Source organism: Grus americana, chromosome 22 (assembly GCF_028858705.1).
Source record: "Grus americana isolate bGruAme1 chromosome 22, bGruAme1.mat, whole genome shotgun sequence".
NCBI lineage: Eukaryota > Metazoa > Chordata > Aves > Gruiformes > Gruidae > Grus > Grus americana.
This window is the reverse complement of record NC_072873.1, coordinates 8,904,972-8,929,267: the sequence shown is the minus strand read 5'-3', so window position 1 is coordinate 8,929,267 and position 24,296 is coordinate 8,904,972. Positions and strand designations below refer to the sequence as shown.

The window sequence follows — 24,296 nt, the reverse complement described above, 5'->3', positions numbered from 1 at the left end:
GTAACGTCATCAGCTCTCATCCTAGTGAGGGCAGACAGCCGATTTCACATCAGCAGCATGGCGTAAACCTAGGCTAAAGTGAGGTAGAGGTACTCCCAGGCCCTCACCTGGTACTCACATCCCCTGCTTGCTCACTGTGCTCTCCTCATGAGGGCAAGGCCTATGGAAAAACTTGAGTTGTTAGGGAAAAACATAGGGACACACTCTAGTTTTCATGGAGGAACAACAGCTCTTCAGCCCGGAAGACACAGCTTATAACACTGGAAGCAGTGTAAGCCTCAAGGGCACGTCTAGTGAAAGGAGACAGGGTTTCCTTTGATTTTGGGGAGGGTTAAACTCACCCCCAGAGTCAAACAAGACATTCAGAAAGGTGAGCCCTCAGCCAGCATGGACAGAAGAGGCTGGGAATTAAGTCCCAGGTGCCGCCCCCCTCCTCAGCACGGTTGCTAACACCTCTCCCGCTTTGCTGCAGGGTCATGGTTTTCTCCCCTCTTCATCGCTGTGATCACTCTGGGACTGCAGTGGCCACAGGAAGCTGCCACCTTCCCGGCCATGCCCCTTTCCAACCTGTTTGCCAACGCCGTGCTGAGGGCTCAGCACCTTCACCTCCTGGCTGCTGAGACATACAAAGAGTTTGTAAGTGTTGTGGCCTCCGGGCACCTCCTCTGCATTACCTTGATGGTTTCAGGACCACGCCACAGCTTCCCACCCAGTGTAACTTCCTAGAAACAGAGACTTTTCAATGATTAGTGTCTTCCTGATGAGGCGAAAGGGTCTTAATAGGATAGGACAGGTTATGTCCCACCAGCCTGGACCCCATCTCCTCCCCGCATCTCTCCGTCTCCACCTCTGATCACACAGTCTCCTCCTCAGGGCCATCACTGCCCGTGTCCAAACCTACCGCACAGGGCCAGCTGTCTCAGAGAGAAACCTGGTTCTGCGAGCAGTGCGAGACAGCACAGGTATTTTGCAAGACTTTCCTGTGACGGTCACCTACAGCCCTGACTGATTCCAAGTGCCTAAACCTATCCAGTTTCTGATGTTGCCAGGAGCTGGCATGAGCTGTCACTTTGGGGTCATCTACTCCTTGGGAAAACCCAGTCCAAGTGTGTTTCGTTCTCACCTTAGCACTTTGGCTTAGTGAGAAGACGACCTTTAGGCCCAGAAGCTACCATGCCAACATACAAACTCCTGTTCCTACCTGTACAGACACCTCATGTCTCACAGTTATTTCTTGCAAAGAGTAACCATTCAGGACAGCTTGGGAAAGTGTCTGTGGTTTTGTCCCAGCACATGGGCAACAGATCTGAGTGTATTTGGGATGTCTCCACAGGAACGCACCTATATTCCAGAGGACCAGAGACATGCCAACAAAAACTCTCAGGGAGCATTTTGTTACTCCGAAACCATTCCTGCTCCCACGGGGAAGGATGATGCCCAGCAGAAATCGGTAAGTTCTCTCCAAGCACAGACCTGTTTGAAGAGCTCTGCTGTGCTTCACCACAGGAACAGAGGGTTTCCACCTGTGAGTACTTCAGCACCTCACGAGGTGTCATTCCTCCTCTCCCTTCTTTACTATTTAAACCCTGCATGAAGAAAGAAAGATTCTTCTGGGTTAGACTATAAATCATATTCCCACTCCAAGGAGGAGAAAAGCTATTGTCTGTGCAGGACATATGCCTGGGTGGTGCCCCTCAGCTTACAAACTTGTCTGCGTCTGCTGAAGCTGCAGAGGCAGTGGCACATCTCTGGGTCACCTCCAGGCTGTTCCAGAGGGAGCAGGACACACAGGTAACTCTACTGAAGTAGAGCTTTGACCCTTTCTTTTTTTAATTTCAGGATATGGAGCTTCTTCGGTTTTCCCTGGTTCTCATCCAGTCCTGGTTGAACCCAGTGCAATACCTAAGCAAGGTGTTCACAAACAATCTGGTTTTTGGCACCTCAGACAGAGTGTATGAAAAACTAAAGGACCTGGAAGAAGGGATCCAAGCTTTGATGAGGGTAAGTTGTGGCATGTAGCGTGATTACAGAATAACAGAGATCTCAACACAGGGAGCTGAGTTCTCAGGGTCTTCCACATGATCCAAAGACCATGAGAAATCTTCACATCATCTACTCTGAGGACCAGTGGCATCCTTTGCACTCTGCTTACCTTACAATAATGAGATCATGACACCCCATTGCACGTTTCATCCCTGGGGAGTGTAAGAAAACACATAACAAGTGTTAATAGCACTGCCATAACCACTCAGCATCACCGTGTAGCTAGAGGTCTGAGACCTATATCTGTAAGAAATGTGTCTGGACAATTATTTACATCATCTAGCATCTAAATAACTCTGAAAGCCAGGCCCTGAGAGTAAACGGAGATCTTCTGTCCTGGCACTTCAGCTGGCGTAAGTAGGTGTATGTATCAGTACCATTTCCAGGTTTTGTTCTCCATTTGATCTCTGCTTGGGCATTGGGAAGCGGTACACAGAAACTAGACAAATAATCACATTTCATCCATTTACGACACTATTTACTTAACCAAAACTATCCTGTTTGCTGTGCCAGCTGGTGAGCAAAGCAGGGCACGTGGAGTGGCGGACTGCAGACCTCTCAGCTCCAGATGCATGCGGCTTGGGTCTGGGTTAGAGCTTTGTTCACTGGGAAAGTGGGAGAAAAGAGAATTAATTCTCTCCTTGGCTAGAGTACCTACGAAGAGACCCTGCTACTTTTCCCCCTATTTTAAGACCCCAAAAGACACACTCCTCCCTCCTGCAGCCTTGTGTCCAGCTCCCTGCTTGCTGGCAACAATCTGTGTAGCATTACCCCTGCATAATTACCTTTCCTGTAAGCCCATAAACTCAAAAGTACGTTTGAAAGACGATTAAAGGGTGTTTAAAAAAAAAATCAAAAACCAACCTCCTCTAAAGCTAGATGGGAGCCCCAGCAATGGGCCTCTCGGGGAGGATGCTCACCCCTAGGCCCTGCCGCCTCCCCCAGCATCTCTCCATCCTCAAGCAGGAGCTGGAGGACCGGAGCCCGAGGGGTCCCCAAATCCTCAAACCTACCTACGATAAATTCGACATCCACCTGCGCAACGAGGACGCCCTGCTGAAGAACTACAGCTTGCTCTCCTGCTTCAAGAAGGACCTGCATAAGGTGGAGACCTACCTGAAGGTGATGAAGTGCCGGCGCTACGGAGAGGGAAACTGCACCGTTTGATGATGGGGATGGCTCCCCAACCGCTCCGGCCCCTCGCTGGCCATGGCTGCCCCGCTCATTGTGAAGAAAATTGGAGAATAAACCCGCTACCTGCCGACCTGTCTCTGGCTTTTGGGGGGCCGGGAGGGACGAGCCGCTGCCTAGGCAGGGCGGGTGTGGGGCTGGGGGGTGGATTTGGGGGGCTTTTCCTTCACGCTCACGGCCTGGGGCTGGAGGCCGCGGCTGAGGCGGGAGAGCGGGGCCGGGCAGAGGGCGGGCCGGGGGCCGGGCGATGGCAGGGCGGGAAGCCGGGCGGCTCGGGGGCGGAGGGGCATGGCGGAGGTGGTGGAGTTCCGGGTGCCCACGGGGAGTGCCCAGACGCTGCTGGTCTGGGGGCTGGAGCCGCGGCCGGGCCTGGAGGTGAGGAGAGGCCTCGGGCTGGCCGGAGGACCGGGGACCCCCCACCCCGGGCTGGGGTGCGGGGCCCTGGATCCTCCCGGGCTGAGGAGCAGGACCCGGGACCCCCCAGCGTCCCTCTCCCCCCTGGAGCTAAGGCCCCCATCCCCCCCATCTGTACTGATGGCTTCACCTGTAGCTAATAACATATTTTAAAATCTCTCCTTTTTATTTTGTTATTTTAAGTAATTTTTTTTAGTTTCCTTCTCTCCCTAAGGCATGCTGGGCGCAGGGCAACCCCGAGGGGGTGATTTCTGCCCCTGTGCCACGGCCGCTTTTGTGGTCTGCACAGCAAAACTACTAAGAGAGCAGCAAAAAGTGGGAAGGCTGGGACAAAACCCTGTTAGTCTGCCTGCAAAATATTGGGCTAATGTTTCACGGAAAGCGTCGGCCAAGTGTTGCGCCCACACAAAGCGGGATGGCAGGGAGCAAGAGGCAGCCTGGGATGAGGATGTCTTCGCTCTCCTCCCAGTGCAGAGGCTGGGTGGTGATGGAGATGAGAAGTCCTCACGGTCAGAGGTCCAGCCAGGTCGAGCTTATTTTTATGGAGAAATACTCATCTTCAGTCTCACTGCTTATTCCAGGCATTATTGCCATTAAACAGTACTAAAAACTTTCCTCGTTTTCTAGGTAATCAGGTCTGTGAGTAGTTCTCTCTCTATCGCTGTTGCTCAGCCCCTAGAGCACCCATAGATATTTCTAAAGACCTTTTTTTCCTCTTGTTTTTTCCTCAGCATTCCCTGTTTTTAGCCTTTTCCAAATTTGGGCCGCTCTACTCGGTGCGAGCGCACAGAAATGCTGCCGTGGCAGGACCTGGGTGTTACGCCGTCATCAAGTTTTATTCAGCCGGAGATGCTGGCAGAGCCCAGCGTACGTGCAATGGGCAAAGGCTGTTTCAGAAATCTCCCTTGAAGGTAAGCGAAACAGCCCCAGGAGTGAAACTCAGCACCGTGACTTCCAGCAGCAGGATGGGATCACGTTAAATATTTATTGATCTCAGTGATGCTTCCTGTGCAAAAAGTTTACTAACTTGTGGCTGCATGCTACCACTGTGTTGACATCCCTCACTGCTGGCTCCCAGGTAGCATTTAAGCAGTAAAATGGCACCATCCTTCCTCTGGAATAATTTACAGGGCCTACTCTTGGGTAAAACATATTTAACCCATCTCGGTAGCGCACATGTAGTCAGGGATTAGGTTACCTTCAGGTGACTCTCCTGGAGCCATCAACGGTGTGTCTGCAGTGGGAACCTTGCAAGCAAAGCTTGGCTAACCCGGGTTCTTCTTTCCTGGACAGGTTTGTGTTTGCACCAAGCAGAAAGGGTTTCAGCAACAAGTCCTTGCTCTCAACAGCAACAAGTGCCAGGAGTTGGCAAACCACTACCTTGGCTTCAACGGCTGGTCCAGTCGTATCATCACGGTAAGAGGCCCTTTGTATTCATCCATCATCCTTCCCCTCATTCTCTTCCCACCCCATATTCTCAATTAGAGCTGTCAGTGGAATGAGAAGAATTATCCTCAAATCAGCAAATAATAGCTACAAAAGCTGCATTTTGGACCACAAATGGCTATTTTGAAAGCTTAGAGAGAGAAGATTGCTATGGGTGAGGGCACTGGCTGGGCTTCTGTTTCTACAACTGAGGGCGGCTGTGATTAAAGCAGTGCCAGGATTTGACAGTAGTCTTTGTGTGCTGAAAGTGTCCAAGATGACTGAGGCTTAAAGGATGGAGACTGTGAGGTATTTCTAAAATAGGGTCAAAACAGTAAACGTCCCTGCTCTGCTTCCACCATGTGCTACTGCTGTGAAGTCAGACGCTGTGCAGAGAAGGTCCGTGCTATGCAGGCATAAGCCTAAGTGGTCATAACATCACCTTCCTGTTTAATCACAATTAATTATCTTCTTCCAACAGCTGCAGAATGTATCTGGCTTTGATGGTGAGAACGAAGAACTGGGAAAGACGTTACAGAAGCGATCCGTGAAATATCTGTGTGCTGTAGAGGTGACACTGCCCAACCATGGGGTGCACACCAGGGGAGTTGCCCTCAGCGAGACAGATGTAGAAAACAGTGAAGGTATGTTTTGGATGCAGCTGGAAGCCTCTCTTAGCAGCTGGCACAGACACTGGTCAACCTTGTGTTCGCACAGTTTGCGAGTCCGATGTTTTATCTGAATTTAGCTGGAGGCAAGGATCTGTGCAGGGCCTTGCGAGCTGCTGTGCTGTGCGGCAAGGGATCCTGAGCGTGCCTTGTCCCTCCCTGCTTCACACCAGTATCGCTTTCCTACCCTCTGTCCTCTCCCTCTCGCCTGCAGGGTTATTCATTCCCCATGGCTGACACTTTTAGTGTGAACATGCCGTTTGAGTCTTAATACTGTGTCTGTGGCCCAGCCCCTGCGAGGGTGCTGCGACTCCTGAAATATCAGCAGGCTTTCTGATCAGATCCATAAGGCTGTGTTTGGTTACGTTTCCTAGCATGATGCAGCTGGTGTGCTTCATGTGCAGAGTGTCGTCTTGATATCAATAATACGCTGCTTGTTGTGTTCAGATCCTCTGGAGTTCGTCACAGCCTCAAGAAGAGTTCAGAAACTCGCAGTCGGGAAGGCTTTGTCTAGCGCCTTTCAGAAGATACTCCTTGTAGTCTTAGGTAAGACCTGTTTTTGTGTTAAACACTGGGGTATTTGGGCTAACGATATTATAACTTTCATGATAATTGATAGAAATTCTTATTCTCTGAACCTTTCTTGGGTTTCATTGAGGCTCGAGGGGGCTCGGGTAAAATTAAACTTGTGTTGTGGTCTGTAATGATTTAACAGGGTGGTTTCACCCTATGAACTATGTGAGTGAAAGGAAAATCTGACAGAAGGTCAGATTTTTTTATGATAAATAAGTCACCGAAACTTCAAACTCCAAGAGTGTAAAGGCTGGCAGGGAGAGCTTTTTAACTCTACATGTGCAAACTGAATAGGCATGCGGGGAACTTCTGGTTCCAGGGTGACCATGAACTGGATTGCAGCACTCGGCGCATTCCTGTCCTGGTTCCAAGCCAACCAGGTGCCGCCAAAGGCCCATGCCCCAGTGTTGCATCTTTGGGGCTACTATCTCCTTGAGTTTTTCATCATAGAAGCTGGCTCTGTGCCTATCCAGGAGCTGCTAGATCTGTTTTCTTTGGGTTTCAGGGCTCTCTGACCTTTTAGGTGACGCCCGTTTATGTGGTATCAGAGTACTTTAGTTTTTTGTGCTTATCAGGACTGACCCTGACGGGAGCGCCGCTATCATCGTTTTACAGAGATGGGCCTTCCATCTGCCAGATTCCTCCCCTGGATTCTTTACGATATTCTTTTGAAAAGCAGGTCTCAGGATTCAGCTGTTTTGCAGAGCTTCCTGCCTTCTGGTCCATAATGTACACAGAGACCAACAATTAACATGCTCCATCCTCTCCATAGATTTCTGCTTCCTCAATTTCAGTTTCCACTCCATTTAGTAGGAGCCTTTTGGTTTTCTGCAGAGAAGACAGGCAAGTAGGCCAGAGAAAGCAGCACGCTCGTTCAGACCAACCAGCCGCCTGCTCTGAAAGCCATTATGAAGCAGAATTGTCCCATCTGGAGTTTAGCGTGGGCTTATTGTCAGTGCACATGACAATAACTAACTGTGTCTCTGGCTGTTTATTCTGTGGGCTTGTTTCAGAGAATGGGAAAGTGGCCGTGGAGTACAATTCCACCCAAGAGGAGCTCGCAGACACCTTAACAGAGGAAGAACTGAAGGGGCTTGTTCAGGTAAAACCGGTGGATATTTAGCTTTTGCACAGGACCTGTATGTTCCATCTAAGGTTTGGGATACAGTTAACAGTTACAGCCTCTGACACCTTCCTTTTCTGCAGCAATTACCTTAACTTAAATCTCAGAAAGTAATTGCATCTTGGAATCCTACGGCATGCTAAGGTTTTAAAACTCCCACTTTTTGGGGTACTCTTGTGCAGAAATGCATGCATATTTTAGAGGGCGCAGGAAAGCGAGCAGTTAGGGTACAGGAATGTTACGGTGCAGGTTGACAAGTCTGACACATGACAGTGTCCAGGACTGCTTCTCATAGAATCTGTGAGAGTGAAAATCCCCGTAAAGTCACAGTAGGTTAAATCAAATGATTTTTTAATAAGTTCTTAAATAAATCAAACTCCCCATCTAGAAATGCACTTCATAAACTTATCCGTACACCAGAGGGAATGATTGTTAAAAGCTTTGGCGAAATCCCTGCAGATAATTGTGGGATCTGTTAGCATGCACCGAACAAAAATACCCAGGTACAATAGTAAAACTTTAATCATCGTGCTCAGTGAGGTGAGTTCTGCGTGCACGCAGTCCTGAGCAAAGGATTTTCATCTCGCTTAGTTTGAAAACCCTGTTACTTACTGAGGTCACTGATCTGGCAGTCTTTGGAAAGCGAGCATCACTCTGGTGTGATGCATCAGCACCGCGCAGCGTCTGACTGCTGCAGCTTGGATGGAGGAAGTGTCTAACGAACCTTGTGACACGTTACTCCGTTTGATGACACTGAGTCACCTAGTGTCCATGGGCAGAACTCTCTTCCTTTCTTACCGAAGATTAAAATAGGAAGTATTTTGGTGTGGGAAGTAACTCATGTCCACCAGATTATTTTTTTTTATCAGTCGAGAAGATGAAATTTCTGCTGGTTTGTTCTCTCTCTGCATTTTCCTCTGTACAGCACCTTCTATCTGACGTCTTTTAAACCCGCAGAGAACTGACCTAACACACAGTGACCGTAAGAGAAGTGTGTAGCAAAGTCAAACAGAAAGCTTGCTGCTTCTCAAACCTCCGTTTTACCAGAAGTCATCCCTCACCTCCCCTGCCATCTCGCTTCCCTTGTGTTGGTGTGTGGGAGGTAATTCGGTGCTCTCTCTCCGCAAGGCACCTTCCAGCCTGATGGGCAGAGGCACAGACAGGAATTCGGAAGGATTTGCTTGGGAGGTGGAGCTGCTGAGTGTCCTTTTGGTTCATTGCCTTGCGATGTCAGTCAGTCTTTCCAAAACAGAAATGTTCCTGAGTTGGTAAATTCTAGGCTCTTGTACACGGTAAAAACATATTTTTTCCAGGTGCAGAGGGATGAAGCTAAAATATGTTGTAGAGAAAGAAATTTACTCTCGATTTCTCTTCCCAGGTCAGTGAATTGTCCTCGGAACAGTTTGACCTCGAAGAAGAAGTTTTGTCTGATCTCAGTTTTGATGACGAGCTCCCTAGCTGGGACATGCCATCTAATTAGTGCAGCTCTGTCTTCACATTGTTTCCAGAAGTTCTGCAGTGTTTGATTAAGAATGAAAGCCTAACGCTGTGAAATGACATGTGCGTCATATGCAATGTTTTCTTTTTCTCTGAATACGTAACAGCAAAAGAAATGGGCAATAAACCTAGTGTTACTAAAATTAAGCCCAAAAATATATGCTGTTTTTGGAGAGGAAGTGTTTTCCTATCAACTTATCCAGGTCAGCTATATATGGAAGCCAGTGTAACTGCATGATTATTATTTAGACAGCAGAACAGATGTGCAGAGCACTTACAGAAAAATAAAAGGAATGAGCCCTCCATGCAAGAGCCTGCGGTGCAGGTTCGCTCTGCTCTGCAGGAAAAGCCGGGGACGGCAGAAGGAGACGCTTTACCAGCAGGAGTAGCTGTGGTACAGGCACAGGAAAAAGTATTTCTCTAAATGAAATTTCTTTAAAAGAAATAAACCTGTCCTATGATAATGTCTTGTGCCGCATGTGTTGAGCCCTAACTACAAGTAGTTGGGATGTTATCACGCTGTAAAGGAAAGATTCTTTCTAATTTTGAACAGGATTTTCATTAAATTAAGTAAAATTTGGTAAACCTGTGTGATGAATGAATCTCAGGAAGGGGCATCAAGGTCCCCCGATCACAAGGTTGTGTGGTGGGAGGGGGATGCTTATTTGATAACAGACCCCCGCTCAGATTTTTTGGCTTTGTCTTTGAAAAAAAGATGATTGGAAAACGAGAGAGCTTAGGGAAGAGCCACAGGAATGATTTGAGATCCCTCTTGAAATGAGAGGCCTGTTTAATTTAACAAAAAATTGAGGAAAAGGGTGATTTGCTCCAGCAAAAGACACCTGACACCGAGTGAGCTTTTTAACCGGGAAGGTGAAACAAGATCCGGTGGCTGGATGCTGAATTTGGAGCAGTCCAAACGGGAAGCGAGATGCAGGTTTTACAAGGGGGAATGCTGACGGGAGGCAACGGCCCTCCGTGGGGTGCAGTAAATCCTCAACCACACGCTCTCGGAGACTGTATTTATATTATATTACACATTCTCTGAGACTGTATTTATATTATATTACACATTCTCTTGATGGCAGAGATGCCCGAAGCCACAGTGGCGAGGCCTGTGCCCAGCCCCAGGCCTGCAGCCCCCCGCGTTGCCTGGCGACCCCCCCGGCCGGGCCTGCTCCGCCATGGGCCTGCCCCTGCCTGGCCGCCCGCCTGTCCTGCTGGCCCTGCTGCTGCTGGCGGCAGCCCCCTGCCCCGGCGGGCTCTGCCCGCTCCCCTGCCGCTGCCGACGGCGGCTGCTGGACTGCAGCCATGCTACCCTGGCCGGCGTGCCCCCAGCCAGCCGCCACCAGGCCCTCTCTGTCCTGTGAGTACAGACCCCTCCATCTTCCCCTCCCTGGCTTCTTATTCCAGGAGAGAGTCGCTGGCAGGAGACATCTCAGTTTTGGGGGGCTCATGCTGCAGCGCTGAGGGGTGAAGCCGGGCTGGCCATGCTGTTGCATCTCGAGGGGAACCCCACTTCTACCTCAGCAGCCAAATTTGCAGGGGAAGGGGTTTTCCCAAGGGGTGACAGTGTCAATCATTTCTTTGCAGAGATTTCACTGGCAACTCAATTTCTTCCATTGAAAAACAAGTATGGAGGGAATACCCATGGGCTGAGTACTTGTAAGTACCATCTAGCATCTAAAATATCAGGAGTTCAGGTATTTTCAACCCTTTCGGTCTGGTTTTTGAGCCAAGGGTATGAAGAGCACGAGCACCCACGCAAACCGTTTCCATTTGAATTCAAAGCTGAGCTGCTCAGCAAGGAGGGGTGTGAATCCCCAGGGCTTCCTGGGATGGCAAGAAATGTTGGGAGCTGCGTCCCTTCCATCCTACGGGACCATCCCTGTGCCTATTTAATCTGTGATCAGGCTACAGCTAGCTTCAGCGGCCCAAAGCAAGTGCCTGCTCCTGCGATGAGCGGTGATGATCCCTGTAGTGGCTCGAAGAGATGTTTTAATAAAGCCAGGTATTTTCCCCTGAAAATCCCATTTCCTCCTGGAGAGCAGCTGGTGTAACAGTAAATGTCCATGTGTCTCATTGCAGACTCTTCCAGGACAACAATCTGCGGGCAGTGAAGAGGCATTCACTGGAGGGACTGCTCCTGCTGAAGCACCTGTAGGTACCATCTGTCCCCTGCCTCACCCTCCCTTGGACCCCTGCTCCTCGACCCACCCCCACGCACATGTGCTTTGTTCCTCCTCCGTCTCAGACTACAGCCAGAGCAGTGCAGGGTGTTTCGGTGCTGCAACAGTATTTCCGTAGGGGCTTGGTGCAGCTTTCATTTCCCCACATTCAACCGAGAGAAGGAGGCTGCCTCGTTTTCCCACAGATACTGGATGACTTGTAGTCAACCCCAAGCTAACAGTGACCTCCTATGCCCTGGGAGATTGCCTCTGGTTCTGTTTATCTGAGGACCAACGTTTTAGGGGGTTAGAACCACCCAGAGCAAGGCAAAACCCATGTGTGCCTTGCTTCTGCTAGGATTTGGGTGGAAAAACCTCTGTTGGGTTGAAGATGGAGCCCCATATTGCTGATCACTCTTGGGATAGCCTTTATGGTGGGAAGCCCGCACTACCCCTTCCTCTGCTGCAATCCCAGGTGGACTGGGGTTGGGAGGTCTCTGCTTCAACCTCCAGCTTCAAGCAGAGCTAACCTCAAAGCTAGCACAGGATTTTTTTCTATTAAAAAAAAAATCAGTGAAGTTGCTCAGGGCCGTATCCAGCTGAGTCCCCTCTCTTCTTGGAGAAGAAACAAATGTGCGTCTATGTCCACACAATGTCATGCGAAATTGCAACAAGCGCTCTAACACTGTCTAGAAGGGAGCAGAGGAGCATTAGGTTTTTTTCTCCTGGAAGTTTAGTTTTTTACATATTTTAGGGTTTCTTGCGGGCAAAGGAAGTGCGAAACAAAAATGGCAAAATCTTGCCCTGTTCTTTGTCCTCTGTTTGGCTGCTGTCACACTCTTTTCTTATCTTAAAGGCTAAGGGGCAGAAATAAATCCCCCTGTGGAGGGTCAGAGCTTTAGTGCCCAGAGCCCAGATTACCTGAGCCTCAGAGGAGACAGAGGTACAGTCATTTCTCAACACAAACCTCATGTCAAAGGTAAAACTACTACTCATGTAACAAAGCTGACAGCAAGGGAAACCCTGGCTTGGAGTTGGCTCGTAAGGATCATGGTTTGGGTCCCGTTCTTCTGTTGTTAGAGTAGCTGAAATGAGGACACAGAGAGGTGTCCCAAAATCCCCTCTGTTCCTCATATTTGTAGATCATTGCAAGTATCTCGGCTCCATCGCCACTTGCAGTAGCATTTATTGAACGGGGCCCTTACACGCTTGCATTTTTCCCACAAAAAGGGAGTTTTTGTATTTCCTCGTATGCACGTTGGCTTGGAAGGAGCAAAGTCCGGGGTGGTCTTGGCCTTTCTGGAGCTGCTCCTGCGGTGAGCCAGCCCTAGGGCTGCGTCTAAGCCTTGTCTTAGTGCTGGGGAATGGTGGAAAACAAGGTGGTGCCAGCGCTGGGGCCCACTGCCCACACTAGTTCCCCCTCCCCGTGTCTTTTTAGCAGGTATGTGTGCCCTACATTGTCGAAAAGAAGGATCCAAGAACTTCAAAGCAGAAAGCATGTTCTGCAGGATGTGGGTTGCAGGCTAAATGAGTCAGGTTGGGAAGAAACAGGCTTCCAGCCACGCTCCCCTTCCGCAAGGCTGAAAACTGAACTCTCCAAAGCACTTCTGCGATTGCACGTGCAAAGACCTTCCTCCCACTGCCCGGCTGCCTCCCTGGGAGGTCCAGACCCTGCGGGCGAGAGCTGCAGTCGCTCCCTGACGCTCTCCCTGAACACCCTCTCCAGCAGTGAGGCCATCTCCTACAGAAGAAACCTTGCACATTCATCTCCTCTAAATTTAGATGCCTAATAATTGCGCAGGATTAAGCTAATTGTTCAGGCTCTCTTTATTTTCTGTGGAGAGGAACAGGCACTTCCCATTCACCCAAACGATCTTGGGAACCTGTCTGAAGAGGGGATGAATCACTCCCCAAAAATATTTATCTCGCTGTTTGCTGCAGAACAAGCCTGGGCAGCTAATTCAGGCTGAGACAAGGAACCCTTTGATTTCTAAAGCCAGGCCGGGTGAATCTGGCAGCAGCTGAGTGTCTACACACATCTCACAGTAGAGCTGTGCAGGAAAGCGGAGTTTAGGTTTCCCCTTCATTGTGCCCTTTCCAGACTTCCATGTTCTTGATTTTACATCTTTAATAGGATGCCTTTAACATAACTTTTTCACCAAATGTGGTGCAGGAGGGAGGGATTAAGAGAAAAATAACCATTTTCATCACACCTGTGGTTACCAACCCGTCCCTGAGCCCTCAAAGAGGTGCTGATCAGGCTTTTCCAGCTGCTTTCAGCAAGCAAAGCACTGATGGGACCAGGGGAAGGCAGGCTGTGGCACATCCAGAGGGTCACGCATCGGTGTGGACTCTGCAAATGCATCCTCAGCTGCTGAACTGTGCCTGCGTAAAGAATTATGTTATCAGAGAAGAAAGTCAAGCCCTAAAATAATTCTGGTGGGATCAGAGCTAGAAAAAAAATAACCACGGAGATGAAAGCCACCTCCGGGCAGGAGGGTTATCACAGGTTACACATCACCACGAGCTAATATCAGATATAAACATCGCGTGAAATCAGAGCCATGTAACATATATGCTGCCAGTGTCAAAGCAAGTGAAAGTAAACATGACAGTGCAAATGTAGTTAACATTTTGTTTTCTAATTTTAACAGGGATTTATCTTGCAATAAAATCTTGTCGATTGAGGAACATGCTTTTGAGCCACTTCCTTTTTTGCAGCTTATGTGAGTTATAAAAGTTTCTTTCTAGTGTATTTAGTGAAGCCTGTTTGCATTTATAACCCTTTCGGCTAGAAATATTCCTGCTATTTTTAGAACAATGACTAAATTTCTCCTGCTCAAAGACTAACTGAGCTAAAGAGATCAATGCAGATGGCTGGATGACCCACAACAGGATGAGAGATCACAGCGTGGTTGTCCAAACGCAGCCATAATAGAAGCCATTTCTTGAAGGCTTGCTGTATCCTGAAACAGAAATATATTAAGCACATGTGCACTTCACTTCCTCTCCTTGACAGGTTAAAAAAAAAAAAAAAGAGAAAACAGCAGTTTCCTCCCTAATCTACCTTAGATTTGCCTATTTCCTACAAATCAATACCACTTCGCTCCAGCTTCCTGTAGGACAGACCCGATTCATTTCTGTGATCTCCTTTTTTCCCCCAGAAACCTCAGTGGAAATCTCATCACGCAGATCCAGAACAGCACTTTCCAGGCATGGCACGGGATGCAGTTTTTACAGAAGCTGTGAGTGTAACAAGGTCTAAAGGTAGATCAGAGCAGTGACGGTGGGGAAGAGCAGATTTGCTCTCTGTAAAGAACTGAATCCCACTATAGATGTCATCCAGGGTCCACCAAGAGTCTGCAGCCTGAAAGGCACCTTCTCCTGGCCTGCCCATCTTCTCCGTGGCTTCCCTGAACCAGCAGCAGTGGAGGGAAGCCATGGGAATGGATAACAAAGAAATGCTGGTGGGAAGGGAGAAGAGGCAGGGGGATGAGGCATATGAGATGGGACCCAGACTTCTAGCCAGAAATTTCAGTTTGCATATTTGCATTTAAAAGCAAAGGGTCTCAAAAACATCCACAAAAAGGAAATGTTGTTCTTTTGGTGTCTTAAGAAAATGTGACTTAATCCATAGTCACGTTTCCATCTGGACGTGAAGTAAGTGGGAAGCCAGGGCGTTGTTCCCACCAAGGGTTCATACACGTAAGGAAAAGACCACAGACTCCTTGCTCTCCTGAAAAGTGCAATGCTTCTCACTTGATACACAAAACAGGGTGGGAGAATAAATTATGAACGACAGTTCTCGTAGGACTAGGCCACAGCTTTGCCTGACTGGATGCAGTAATAGAGTAAAAGTTTATGGACAGTGGAAATGTAAGAAAACATGGAAAGTTAGACTCCAAAATAACCTCAAAGTCCTGGTCAAGGGAAGCAAAGGGAAGGTGTGAGCCGAGGAGGAAAGAAAGAGATGTTGTGTTTTCCAGAAGAAGCACTTCTGGGCTTTTACTCTTTTAGCTGGAGATAATCAGGACCTGATGTATTTTGTGAATCAGCCCATCCACATCTGTTCCTGCCTCTAGCCTTCATCCCAGGCCCTTCCTCACACGCGTAGCGCTGAGCCAATTTTTTATCTTCAGGCTGAAATTTCCTATGTTTGTTCTCCACTTGAAAGGAAATTCTTTGGGGAGGTTTGCGTAAAAATTGTTCAGCCAAATCCACATCTGCCATCCATAAAAAAGTGGGCTGGATCCTGACCAACCATAAACCTCTTTACACCACTCGCACAGTAGAGAGGAGCCTGGAAAAGGGGGATTTTGGTGTAATTCCACATCAGATCCAATAGGCATAACTCTCTTTGGGCCTCTCTGATATTCAAAGGGTAGAAATGTGAAGCCTGGCAAAGAGAGAAAAACTCCTTGATCACAGAAATACTTTGCAATGCTCTAGTGGAAATTCACTTTGATTTAGCTGCATTTATACAGTTCAGGAACCACTGGGGTTAGTTTTTTTTTTTTACTCTACAGCAAGTGTTTTAACCATCTCCCATTTCTCCAGTGCCTGTTGCATACAGCCAGTTGATCTTGGCTTTCCAGACTCGTGTGTCTACGTCGGTAAGAGGACACGTGGACAGGCCATCCCCACGTGTCCCTACCCACACAGCTCACGTCCCTCCCATCACCCACTCACAGCCATGTGTTGGGGTTGGTTTTTTTTTTTTCAGGATCCTAAGTCATAACCCCCTGTCCGTTATTGCTGACACATCGTTTTTCAAGCTGCCTTCAGTCAAATATCTGTAAGTATTGACTCGTTTTTACCAGATTAATATAGATCTTTGTCTCTCTCGAGTGCCCTGTTGTCAGGAGAGCAGAGATCCAGTAGCAAATCTCACTCTTTTCCCAGTCTTATTCTGCTAGAGGCACAAATAACCCCAACACCAGCAGAGCCAGGCAAAGGCCAGGCAGTTCTGGTGTGTCGCCAGTTGTAAAGCAACCAAGGAGCTGGGACACAAACTGTAAAAACTGAGAGGCTGGCCAGGTCTGGGGCCGTGGAGTGGCCTGAAGGGTCTGGGAATGCCCCAACTCCTGCTTGAGCACTGAGAAGGTGGGATCCAGCAGTTCCCGGTCACTGGGGCACTCGTGTCAGCATTCTGGGGCTCCTGCCCACCCCGCATCCCCACCCCACTGCCTCGGCACAGCTTGGGGCAGGTGATGCTCTGTGGTGATCACCATTCACAGCATCCTATGGCTCCGGCTCACGTCTGTGTGACTCCTCAGGGAGGAAGACGTCTGGGTTTTTTGCAGAGGTCCTTCCTGCTCGCAGCCCTGCTGTCCTACAGATACCCTTTGCTTTCTGCTCAGCACATTGTTCTCTTTTCACTGAGATAATCTCTCCTTTCAAGGCCACTGTGGATTTGTCCTCTTGGGCAAGAAGCGTCTCCCATCAAGGACTGGAGCTGCACTCAGGGGAGAGCCAGGGAATCCTTTCTGCTTGCATCCGTCTCCCACGGGATCTGCAGGATGCCCTCCTGATTCAGATCCCATGGTTAGGAATGGGTCAAAGCAGAAATATGATAGGGTTTTGAATCATTTTTGTGTGATTAGGCAGAAGTGGATCCCTCTGCAAACACCACCACAATCATCAGGGATCTGGGCTTGTTCTCAGAGCGGGGTTCCGGTAATGCCGCCTGAAAATTTAATGTGGTTTTTCAAATCCGTTCAGGGACCTGGGTGCAACCCAAGTGACTCAGCAGACGTTGCTCACGCTCCTCCTGACAACAGTCCGCTTGGAAACGCTGTGAGTATGCAAGGACTCAGTCCCAGCCACCAGCAGATCATAATTGCTGAAACAAGGGGTCTGCTTGGGAAGCAAACCAGCTCACCACGAAATCAGAATAACCCCAGTAAGCCTAAGGTTTGCCATTTGCTTTTGAGAACCCCAAACTCCCCTGCTTAGAAAGAGAATTTCACCTGTTAGATTACATTTTCCAGGTTTTTCAAAGGGAAGTTTTAAATCAAAGTGGGGTGCGTTTCTGTTTCAAACTGCATTTTGGGATTAGTTCCATTTTCAAAGGTAAAATCAACAGTTTGATGTTGGAGAAGCCTATCTTCTATTTGAAACCTCTCGTACAAATTTGGAGAACATACTCGTCCATCGGAATCAGGGGGTGGGAAGTTTTCCAGAGCTGTAGAAGAGATTGAAGCAAACCCATGATGCGTTATCTGTACGTTACCTGAGTTGGACTCAGAGACATGGATTGAGATGCTGGCTTTTTCTCCAGTAACCTCTTATCTTTAGCAAACTACCCCGTGATACGGCCTGCTGCCTCTGCCAGGAGAAACACACCACCGAAACCCCGTGCAGGACCATCGAGTTCCACTGTGAGGACCTGTGTGCCATCAGTGCTCCCCAGTGCGGTAGGCTTCCCGATGATGTCAACGTAGACATCAAATCTGCCCAGTTTCCTCTAGCTTTAGGAGATGCCGTAGCACGGCCCGCTTTGTGTGGGTTCCCAGGCAGCATTGGCCACCTCAATGGCATCAGTCCAGCCTGGTGGCTCCTGGCCAGACCCGGGGACACTGAATTTGGGCAGACTCTCTAGAGGAGCTTCATCCATGCGAAGCCTTTAAATCAGCCCAGAGGCCAGTGCAGGCAGCTCAGGTGAGACCTGGGAGCCTCTGACTGTGCTCCCCAAGCCACGGGCACAGATAGTTCCCCTTTGAGCACATGACTTGGAAAAAACAAGGGTTGAAAAGTCACTAGTGATTGCACATATCTTCTGTGTCAAATACTATCTTGAGAAGAAATAGCTCACTGGGCTAAACAAACACACAAGCTTCCAATCCACACAGCACATCTAGCCAAGGAAATCATGCATGGCCAGTGCCGTTCCCAAGCGCTGGAAGGCACCTTCTGTTCATAATCCCCCCAAAATTTCCCCTGACAACCTCCTGAGCCTTTCCAGTGCCACCATACCTTGGCTAGTCACAGCTCAGTGGCGAGAGGGGTCCCAGACACAGCACAGACACGGCCAAAGTGTCCGGCAATGTTTGCGTTGCTGCACCTCAAACCTGTCACCCACACTGGAAACCCCAAGACCCATAACCAAGCATGGATGCCCCTAGACAAGCTTTGCAGAAACCTCCCGTAATGCATAGCGTGTTAGAGGGGCTCTGGGCTATACAAGCCCCCAGACTTGCCCCGGTGACCTTGGAAAATTGCCTGGTCTCTCTGCCACCTTCCTCCCCATGTGCAGGAGAAGACAGCAACCCCCATCTCCTTTGCGGGGCGTTAGGCGAACACCAAGCATCATTATTCTCTCGTTAGCCTGTGCAGCGTGAGCAGTGCACTGTCCTGCTTAATCGTTGCGCAGGGTAAATAACCATCCTAGCCAAAGCCGAGGCAAGCTGGACTTCTGCAAATAGATACAGTGAGGTTTCCAAGGTCCCCAAGTAACTCATCTTCAAGCTGGATGCGGACAAGTGAGCCTAACCTCGTCGCAAGTCTAGGGAAAACAGGCTGCTAAGCCATTTAGGGCTAGATACCTCAAAGGTCTTTATGTGTCCAATTTCCTATCGTTTTAACAGGAAAAAAAAGGCCTAAATACCTTTGTAATCTGTAAATATTCTTGACCGTGTCACCCTGCCTCTGGCATTAAGCTATCTGCAAAGCAGGATTAGAGATAAGGTTGTGTTTGCAGCCTTGGAGTAGGACTCTTGAAGACTTACCCTAGCTCTGCGGATGCAGCGTGTGCCCTTTGCACGCCAGGGCAGGAGCTCTCCCGGGCCGTTCGCATCGCTCTGGGTCCAATGCCCACGTCTTCCACTTCTTCTAAGCCTGGGTGATGGGAGCTGCATCCATCGGCGGAGAAACAGCTCTCCGTTATCGGGGGACTCGCTCTGACTGCAGATTGTTGCAGACAACAACGCAGAGGCATTTTAATGTGAAATATCCCCGGTTTTCCTGGCTGCAGGGAGAAGGTAGTTGGGATAAGCGATCAGGGACAAGCACCATGTCTTTGGGTATGCTGCTTTCCAGGCTGCAAAACTGCGAGTTTAAAAGCTTTATGGTGATTTTAGCAACTCAACACTGGCTCGTATCAAGCTGTGGGAAACTCTCCAACAGCAAACCCATTCCCACCAGGATGTTTCACACCGATCCAAACAGAGCCCTGGGAGACACCAGAGAAAAAAAAAATCTGTTTTGCCCCGATGAGATAATCTGACTGATTTAACAAAACTTCTCCCATCTGTAACACACCCACCATCCAGTTCACACACTCCCTTGTCTTAAAGACGAGCGCCTGCTGCTCAGGGTAAACCTTTGACCCTGCATTTTGGCAGAAAGCTTCTCGTGACGCCAAGTCACTGATCTGCTCTCTTGGTGTTTTACAGCTTGCACAGATCCTCTGGCAGAGACACAAGGAGAAATAATGGAAGCGGTACAATCCAGAAAACTCAACACCAGCACGGTGTTAAACCTCAAGCCCAAGGAGCCTTCGCTTGGAGACCATAAAACTGTAACGCTTGCGGTTATCCTGAGCCTGACCGGCACTGATGGTGATCTCAGTAACCCGAATGATCGCGTTTCCAGAACAAATTCAGATTCCCCTCAGCACCTATCCAAGCAGGAAGGCAAAACCAGTAAGGAGCTGATGCTGATGCTGCACAGCATTCAGCACGTGGGCTGGACCAGTGAAAGTGATAGAAGGGAACTCTATTTTCTAGCAAAGGCGCTAGTGGCCGAGCTCAGGAAGAAGCTGCACAAGGCTAAAAGTGTCGTGACCGTGAAAAACACCGTCTCACCCCTGCCAGCGCCTGCCACGCAGAAACACGAGGTACACGAGATCCCAGCAGTGGAGGGAGAGACAACCACGCACTGGGTGCAAAAGCAGCGTGAGTTAGGTTTGAACCAGGCGGTATTAAACCTCTGGGAAGCAGCTGGCAGGTTAAACCCCACCGACAACATCCCTGACTTCAGACATCACAAAATATCCACACCCCCTTCAAAACATTCCCTTTCACGCTTCCCAGCAGAGGCTCCTCATTTGTCTGGGTCTTTTAAGATTCAAAATTACTATGATGCTGTGGAACAGACCAAAAAATCTCACGGGATAGAGGATGTGGAGGATGCAGAAGATGGAACGGGAGCACCATCTCCAAGGCAGGCCTATGTTTGGACTTACAGAAAGCACAAGCAGGGGGACAGCCCGTATCTGAATAAAAGTAATCAGCTTTTCTACAAGATGTTTGACAATGCGAATCCAGAGGAAGAGCCCACACCAACAGAAAGTAAAGCAGAGCAGAGACTAAACACAAAACAGCGTTTTTTCTACAACCTGTTGGTTAACGACAGCCCCCCCGCTGCGAGCAGCATGCTAGAGGACGTGGCTGAAGAAAAGGGTTCGTCTCCAGGTGGGTATTTACCGGCCGTCCCACGAACAGCAGAAACGCACTGGAGGCAACAGAAGGAAGGATCCAGTTTCCTCAATAAACCAGATAACCCTGACAGCCCAGATGATGCGTCGGTTCAAGGAGACCTCTTTGAAACCAACCTCCATCGTCACCTGCGCTTGCTCGTCCCAGACGAAGCCCTGCGGACGTTCATCGCCCACGTGGCGCAAGCCCTGAGGAAGGACTGTGGCCTGCCCAAGCTCCAGCTGGCCTGCGCAAAGATGGTCTCGAACACGGGGCTGCTCATAAAGCTGCTCGGCGAGAAGCAAGATGAGCAAGGAGCCTCTGCTCTCGTGGGCCGGTGTCTCCTGGAGGGGAACGTTTCCGATGGCATGGTCACGGGCAGGAAACCTGCAGGGAAGGTAGGAGAGATGCTGGGCGTTGCTGATGTGTCCTTCTGCACAACAAGGAACGGAGGGAGCAACCCTCTCTCCCCTCCTGATTTTCTTCTCCTTTTCTCCCAGTAGAAACCAGAGTACACCTCCAGCGACAGGCTTCTGTTAGCGATATCGGTGTCTGTCGTCATCATGATTAACATCACGGTGATTTGTCTCGTCGAGGTAAGCCGATTTGACAGGCAGCTGTCAGTCAAGCCTTGTAGCTGGAGCGCACGGGGCAGGGTGGTGGCTCCCCACACAGTTTACGAGCCCCGCGGATGCCCGTGGGTAGCACAGGAGATGTTTTTCCAACCCTGGAGCTTGTCACAGCATCCATACAGCTCCACATGGGTTCAGGCCTGCCCGGGGGGGATTGTCCTGGCATGTGTCATGGCCTGTCCGCAGCTCTGCCTTCCAGCTTCCCCAGCAGCTTCCCTGAGCGGGGATGTGGCTCCCTCCCAACACAGCCTCCCCCATCAGCCCATCGCCAACTTTTATCCCGCAATCCCTAGCCCTGTAGAGTCACCTCCCGGGCTCTTCTCCTGACCCTGTTCTGCTCTCCTGCCCGCACCGAATTTTTCATCCATGCGGCAATTCCGCGGCTACCTTCCCTCCTGCCAAATTCAAGTCCTTCTGCAGGGTGCAAGGGCTCCGCGTGGATCTGGGCAGTGTGAGACGGGCAGGGGTGAGGACCCAGCGTGCCCACCGAGTTTCAGCCCCCCTTTGGGACCCTTCTCTTTGGGGGGGCGCGAGGGAAAGCAGCTTTTCTTTCTTTAAAATCCTACCCGCATGTTTCAGACTGGAGTTAAACAGGAGGGGAGTACCCCGCAAAGCGCAGCGCAGATAAGAAAGGCAGACATAAACATTGCTGGGATTAGGAGAGCTCTGGGAGTTCAGGTCATTCCGGAGGCAGGGAAAAACGGGGATGGGCTCTTTGTAAAAATGTGGCTGCTGGCACAGGCTTGCACGTGTACATAACGGGCTCGGTTGGGGAAAAAACCTTTTGGCCTCCCTTGTTTTGCAGAGTATGACGAGAAACTCCTGATGTTACCAGTCTCTTTCTCTCCTTCGCCAGGTTTGCTCCCAAAAACCTGCAGCCGCTTCCCAACCCCAAAGCACCAGCAAATCATGCCCAAGACGGTAATTACTCCCTGCGCCACGCCGCTGCTTTACCACAAACGGCTTTTACTCCCAATGTTGTCCCTTTACATCGGGTTCGTTAACCCGGTGTGCAACGAGCCCATCTCGCACCCAGAGATGAGATATTGTTTATTCCATATTTGCACAAAGATGGGCGCGAGGTAGTTTCCCACGAAGCTAGCACGCGGTTACAGCTCCATCGTGTATTTATACAGTCCAGGCGTTAGTTCTGCCTGCTATTCACACCTTCCTAGCTACAACTGGGGAACTCAGTACCTCCTAAATTCACAATGCATGCTCGGTGAGTAGGGGTCTTTATCTGGGAGGGGGTGTTTTTAGCACTGGAGGTGTGGTTTTCATATTATAATGAGACAATTCACTCTAGGGACACCAATTTGAGGAATTTCGCTTTTGGCTCTCGAGGATGTACATCTCCTTGTCTTTACCAAGTGTTCCTCTATTCAAGATACCTTTGCTACATCTTATTGAAGTATACCTCATTCTAATTAAACACATACAAGTTTACATATTTTTCCAGGATGTCCTATCTCTTAAGCCCCTTATTTAATCTTTTTGACAGTTCCAAGATGGTCCTCCTGTTCTCAAATCCCTCCTTATCTCGTTCTCAAGCAACAAACAATAATGAATACACAGCTCAGAACACACGGTTCAAACGTTAACTCCTTCTTTCACGTTTCAGACAACACAAACGGCACCTAATCCCCGAGCTCCCCAGCCACGCGGGCGCGGGGGACCCAGAAAAGGGACCCCTCATTCCCAGCCGCGTCGGCCAGCACCGTCCCTTCCTTCTGGGGCTCCTCATCTTCCTTAGGGTCGGCTGAAACATCACCCCGAGCGGGTAGAGGCTTCTGCCCTGGCAGGGTGCTGGCACCCGCTGTGGCCATCCCTGGCCGAGCCCCCCTGCCGACGGACCGGGAACGGTGAATTCCAGGCAGACAATGCACAAACGCCTTTTTTCTCCTCCTTTAACCCGCTAAATCCAGATGTTTTGCAGCGGTTTAAGTGCCGCTTGCCTGAATCTCACAACAGCTGCTTCCCTGGCAGGGCAGGGTGCGGGTAACCTTCCTGCCAATACCTGCCATCACCGGCTGCCTCCACTTTTTTACCCTTCTTGTCCTTTTTTTTTTGTTCAGATTCTTTCAAAAACTCCTGCCATGGGGATGGAGCAAGAAGAAGAACGGCGTTAGAGCGCAGGTAAGGGCACAGAGCACGTGCCAGCTCTCCCCTCTGCCCGCTACCTGCACCGCTGGCTGTTTCTCACCCTTTCCGAAACATTCCCTTTGCAGGGCTCGCACGTACGGGATCTGAGCAAACCCAGCCCGCAGTGGCTGAGAGACCTGTACCAACCCCTCGATGCCCGGCAGAAAAAATCCCTGGCTGAGCTCTACGACGAAGAGTCCTCGGCCGAGGAGGAGATTTTCAACGAGTCCGAGCTAAAGTAAGTGGGATGGCCACGACGCCCGCACTCATTTATCAGCTCTCGTTCTGATGTAGGAACTGCTGAGGCTTTCCTCAAGTGCTATTTCCTCGGGTGTTATGTCCTCGGGTGTTACGTCCTCAGGTGTTATTTCCTCGGGTGTTATGTCCTCGAGTGCTATTTCCTCGAGTGCTATTTCCTCAGGTGTTATTTCCTCAGGTGTTACTTCCTCGGGTGCTATATCCTCGAATGCTATTTCCTCTGGTGCTATTTCTTGGGTGTTATTTCTTGGGTGCTGTTTCCTCGGGCGTTATTTATTTCCTCGAGTGCTATTTCTTTCCTCGCTGTTGTATCCTCGCTGTTGTATCCTCGCTGTTGTATCCTTGCTGTTATTTCCTCGCTGTTATTTCCTCGCTGTTGTTACCTTGCTGTTATTTCCTCGCTGTTGTTACCTCGCTGTTATTTCCTCGCTGTTGTATCCTCGCTGTTGTTTCCTCGCTGTTGTATCCTCGCTGTTATATTTCCTTGCTGTTGTATCCTCGCTCTTGTTTCAGCTGGATGCCCACCGCCCCCCAGAAAAGCTGCGACGGTGAGGAAACGCAGTTACCCAGAGCCCCGCTGCCTCTGCCTGGTAGCTCCGCTGCACCCCAAGAGCTGGAGCAAGGGTCCCTCTCCCCAGAGGAGGCTGCTACGGGCGGCCGCGTGCTCGGGGCACCCCAACGCTCATCCCAGCGGGATGGGACCGGGATGGCTACGGGGGACCGGCAGCTCTCGTAGGGCTCCGGCG

The 24,296-nt window shown here is 49.9% G+C and overlaps 3 protein-coding genes across 5 annotated transcripts; all 3 read left to right on the top strand.

Annotated features, from left to right (window-relative positions):
* Window positions 1-450: 450 nt before the first annotated feature.
* LOC129195286 (somatotropin) lies at window positions 451-3,441 on the top strand (the record flags this gene model as incomplete). Its single annotated transcript, XM_054801093.1, has 4 exons — window positions 451-636; window positions 1,334-1,450; window positions 1,840-2,001; window positions 3,010-3,441. Coding segments are annotated over 4 exons (666 nt in total), but the record flags the coding sequence as incomplete, so codon positions are not given.
* Window positions 3,442-3,514: 73 nt separating this feature from the next.
* RDM1 (RAD52 motif containing 1) lies at window positions 3,515-12,707 on the top strand. Of its 3 annotated transcripts, XR_008573914.1 has the most exons (9): window positions 3,515-3,609; window positions 4,380-4,559; window positions 4,942-5,064; window positions 5,555-5,717; window positions 6,189-6,287; window positions 7,328-7,416; window positions 10,528-10,599; window positions 11,023-11,094; window positions 12,541-12,707. XR_008573914.1 is itself a non-coding variant. In XM_054801604.1 (7 exons), exons 1-7 carry the CDS (start codon window positions 3,523-3,525, stop codon window positions 10,558-10,560), a joined length of 774 nt encoding a protein of 257 aa, XP_054657579.1. In that variant the 5' UTR covers window positions 3,515-3,522; the 3' UTR covers window positions 10,561-10,701. The 3 variants fall into 3 exon arrangements, 2 of the variants coding, with proteins under 2 accessions (XP_054657579.1, XP_054657578.1); XM_054801604.1 differs by lacking the exons at window positions 11,023-11,094; window positions 12,541-12,707 and having other exon boundaries at window positions 10,528-10,701; XM_054801603.1 differs by lacking the exons at window positions 10,528-10,599; window positions 11,023-11,094; window positions 12,541-12,707 and adding an exon at window positions 8,816-9,831.
* LOC129195285 (leucine-rich repeat-containing protein 37A2-like) lies at window positions 12,354-24,286 on the top strand. Its single transcript, XM_054801091.1, has 11 exons — window positions 12,354-12,418; window positions 12,541-12,543; window positions 14,267-14,347; window positions 16,824-16,898; window positions 17,400-17,518; window positions 19,496-20,916; window positions 21,022-21,114; window positions 22,007-22,071; window positions 23,226-23,286; window positions 23,379-23,530; window positions 24,064-24,286. Exons 1-11 carry the CDS (start codon window positions 12,354-12,356, stop codon window positions 24,284-24,286), a joined length of 2,358 nt encoding a protein of 785 aa, XP_054657066.1.
* Window positions 24,287-24,296: the final 10 nt, after the last annotated feature.

What these genes read in the sequence shown, in the direction of transcription:
- LOC129195285 (XM_054801091.1), top strand. Translation starts at nt 12,354, where the DNA reads ATGCACGTTGGCTTGGAAGGAGCAAAGTCCGGGGTGGTCTTGGCCTTT. An exon ending in GCAGGAAACCTGCAGGGAAG is followed by an intron (nt 20,917 to 21,021) that starts GTAGGAGAGATG and finishes TTCTCCCAGTAG; the next exon opens with AAACCAGAGTACACCTCCAG. An exon ending in AGCAAATCATGCCCAAGACG is followed by an intron (nt 22,072 to 23,225) that starts GTAATTACTCCC and finishes TTTTTTGTTCAG; the next exon opens with ATTCTTTCAAAAACTCCTGC.
- RDM1 (XM_054801603.1), top strand. Translation starts at nt 3,523, where the DNA reads ATGGCGGAGGTGGTGGAGTTCCGGGTGCCCACGGGGAGTGCCCAGACG. An exon ending in AGCCGCGGCCGGGCCTGGAG is followed by an intron (nt 3,610 to 4,379) that starts GTGAGGAGAGGC and finishes TTTTTTCCTCAG; the next exon opens with CATTCCCTGTTTTTAGCCTT. An exon ending in TTCAGAAATCTCCCTTGAAG is followed by an intron (nt 4,560 to 4,941) that starts GTAAGCGAAACA and finishes TTTCCTGGACAG; the next exon opens with GTTTGTGTTTGCACCAAGCA.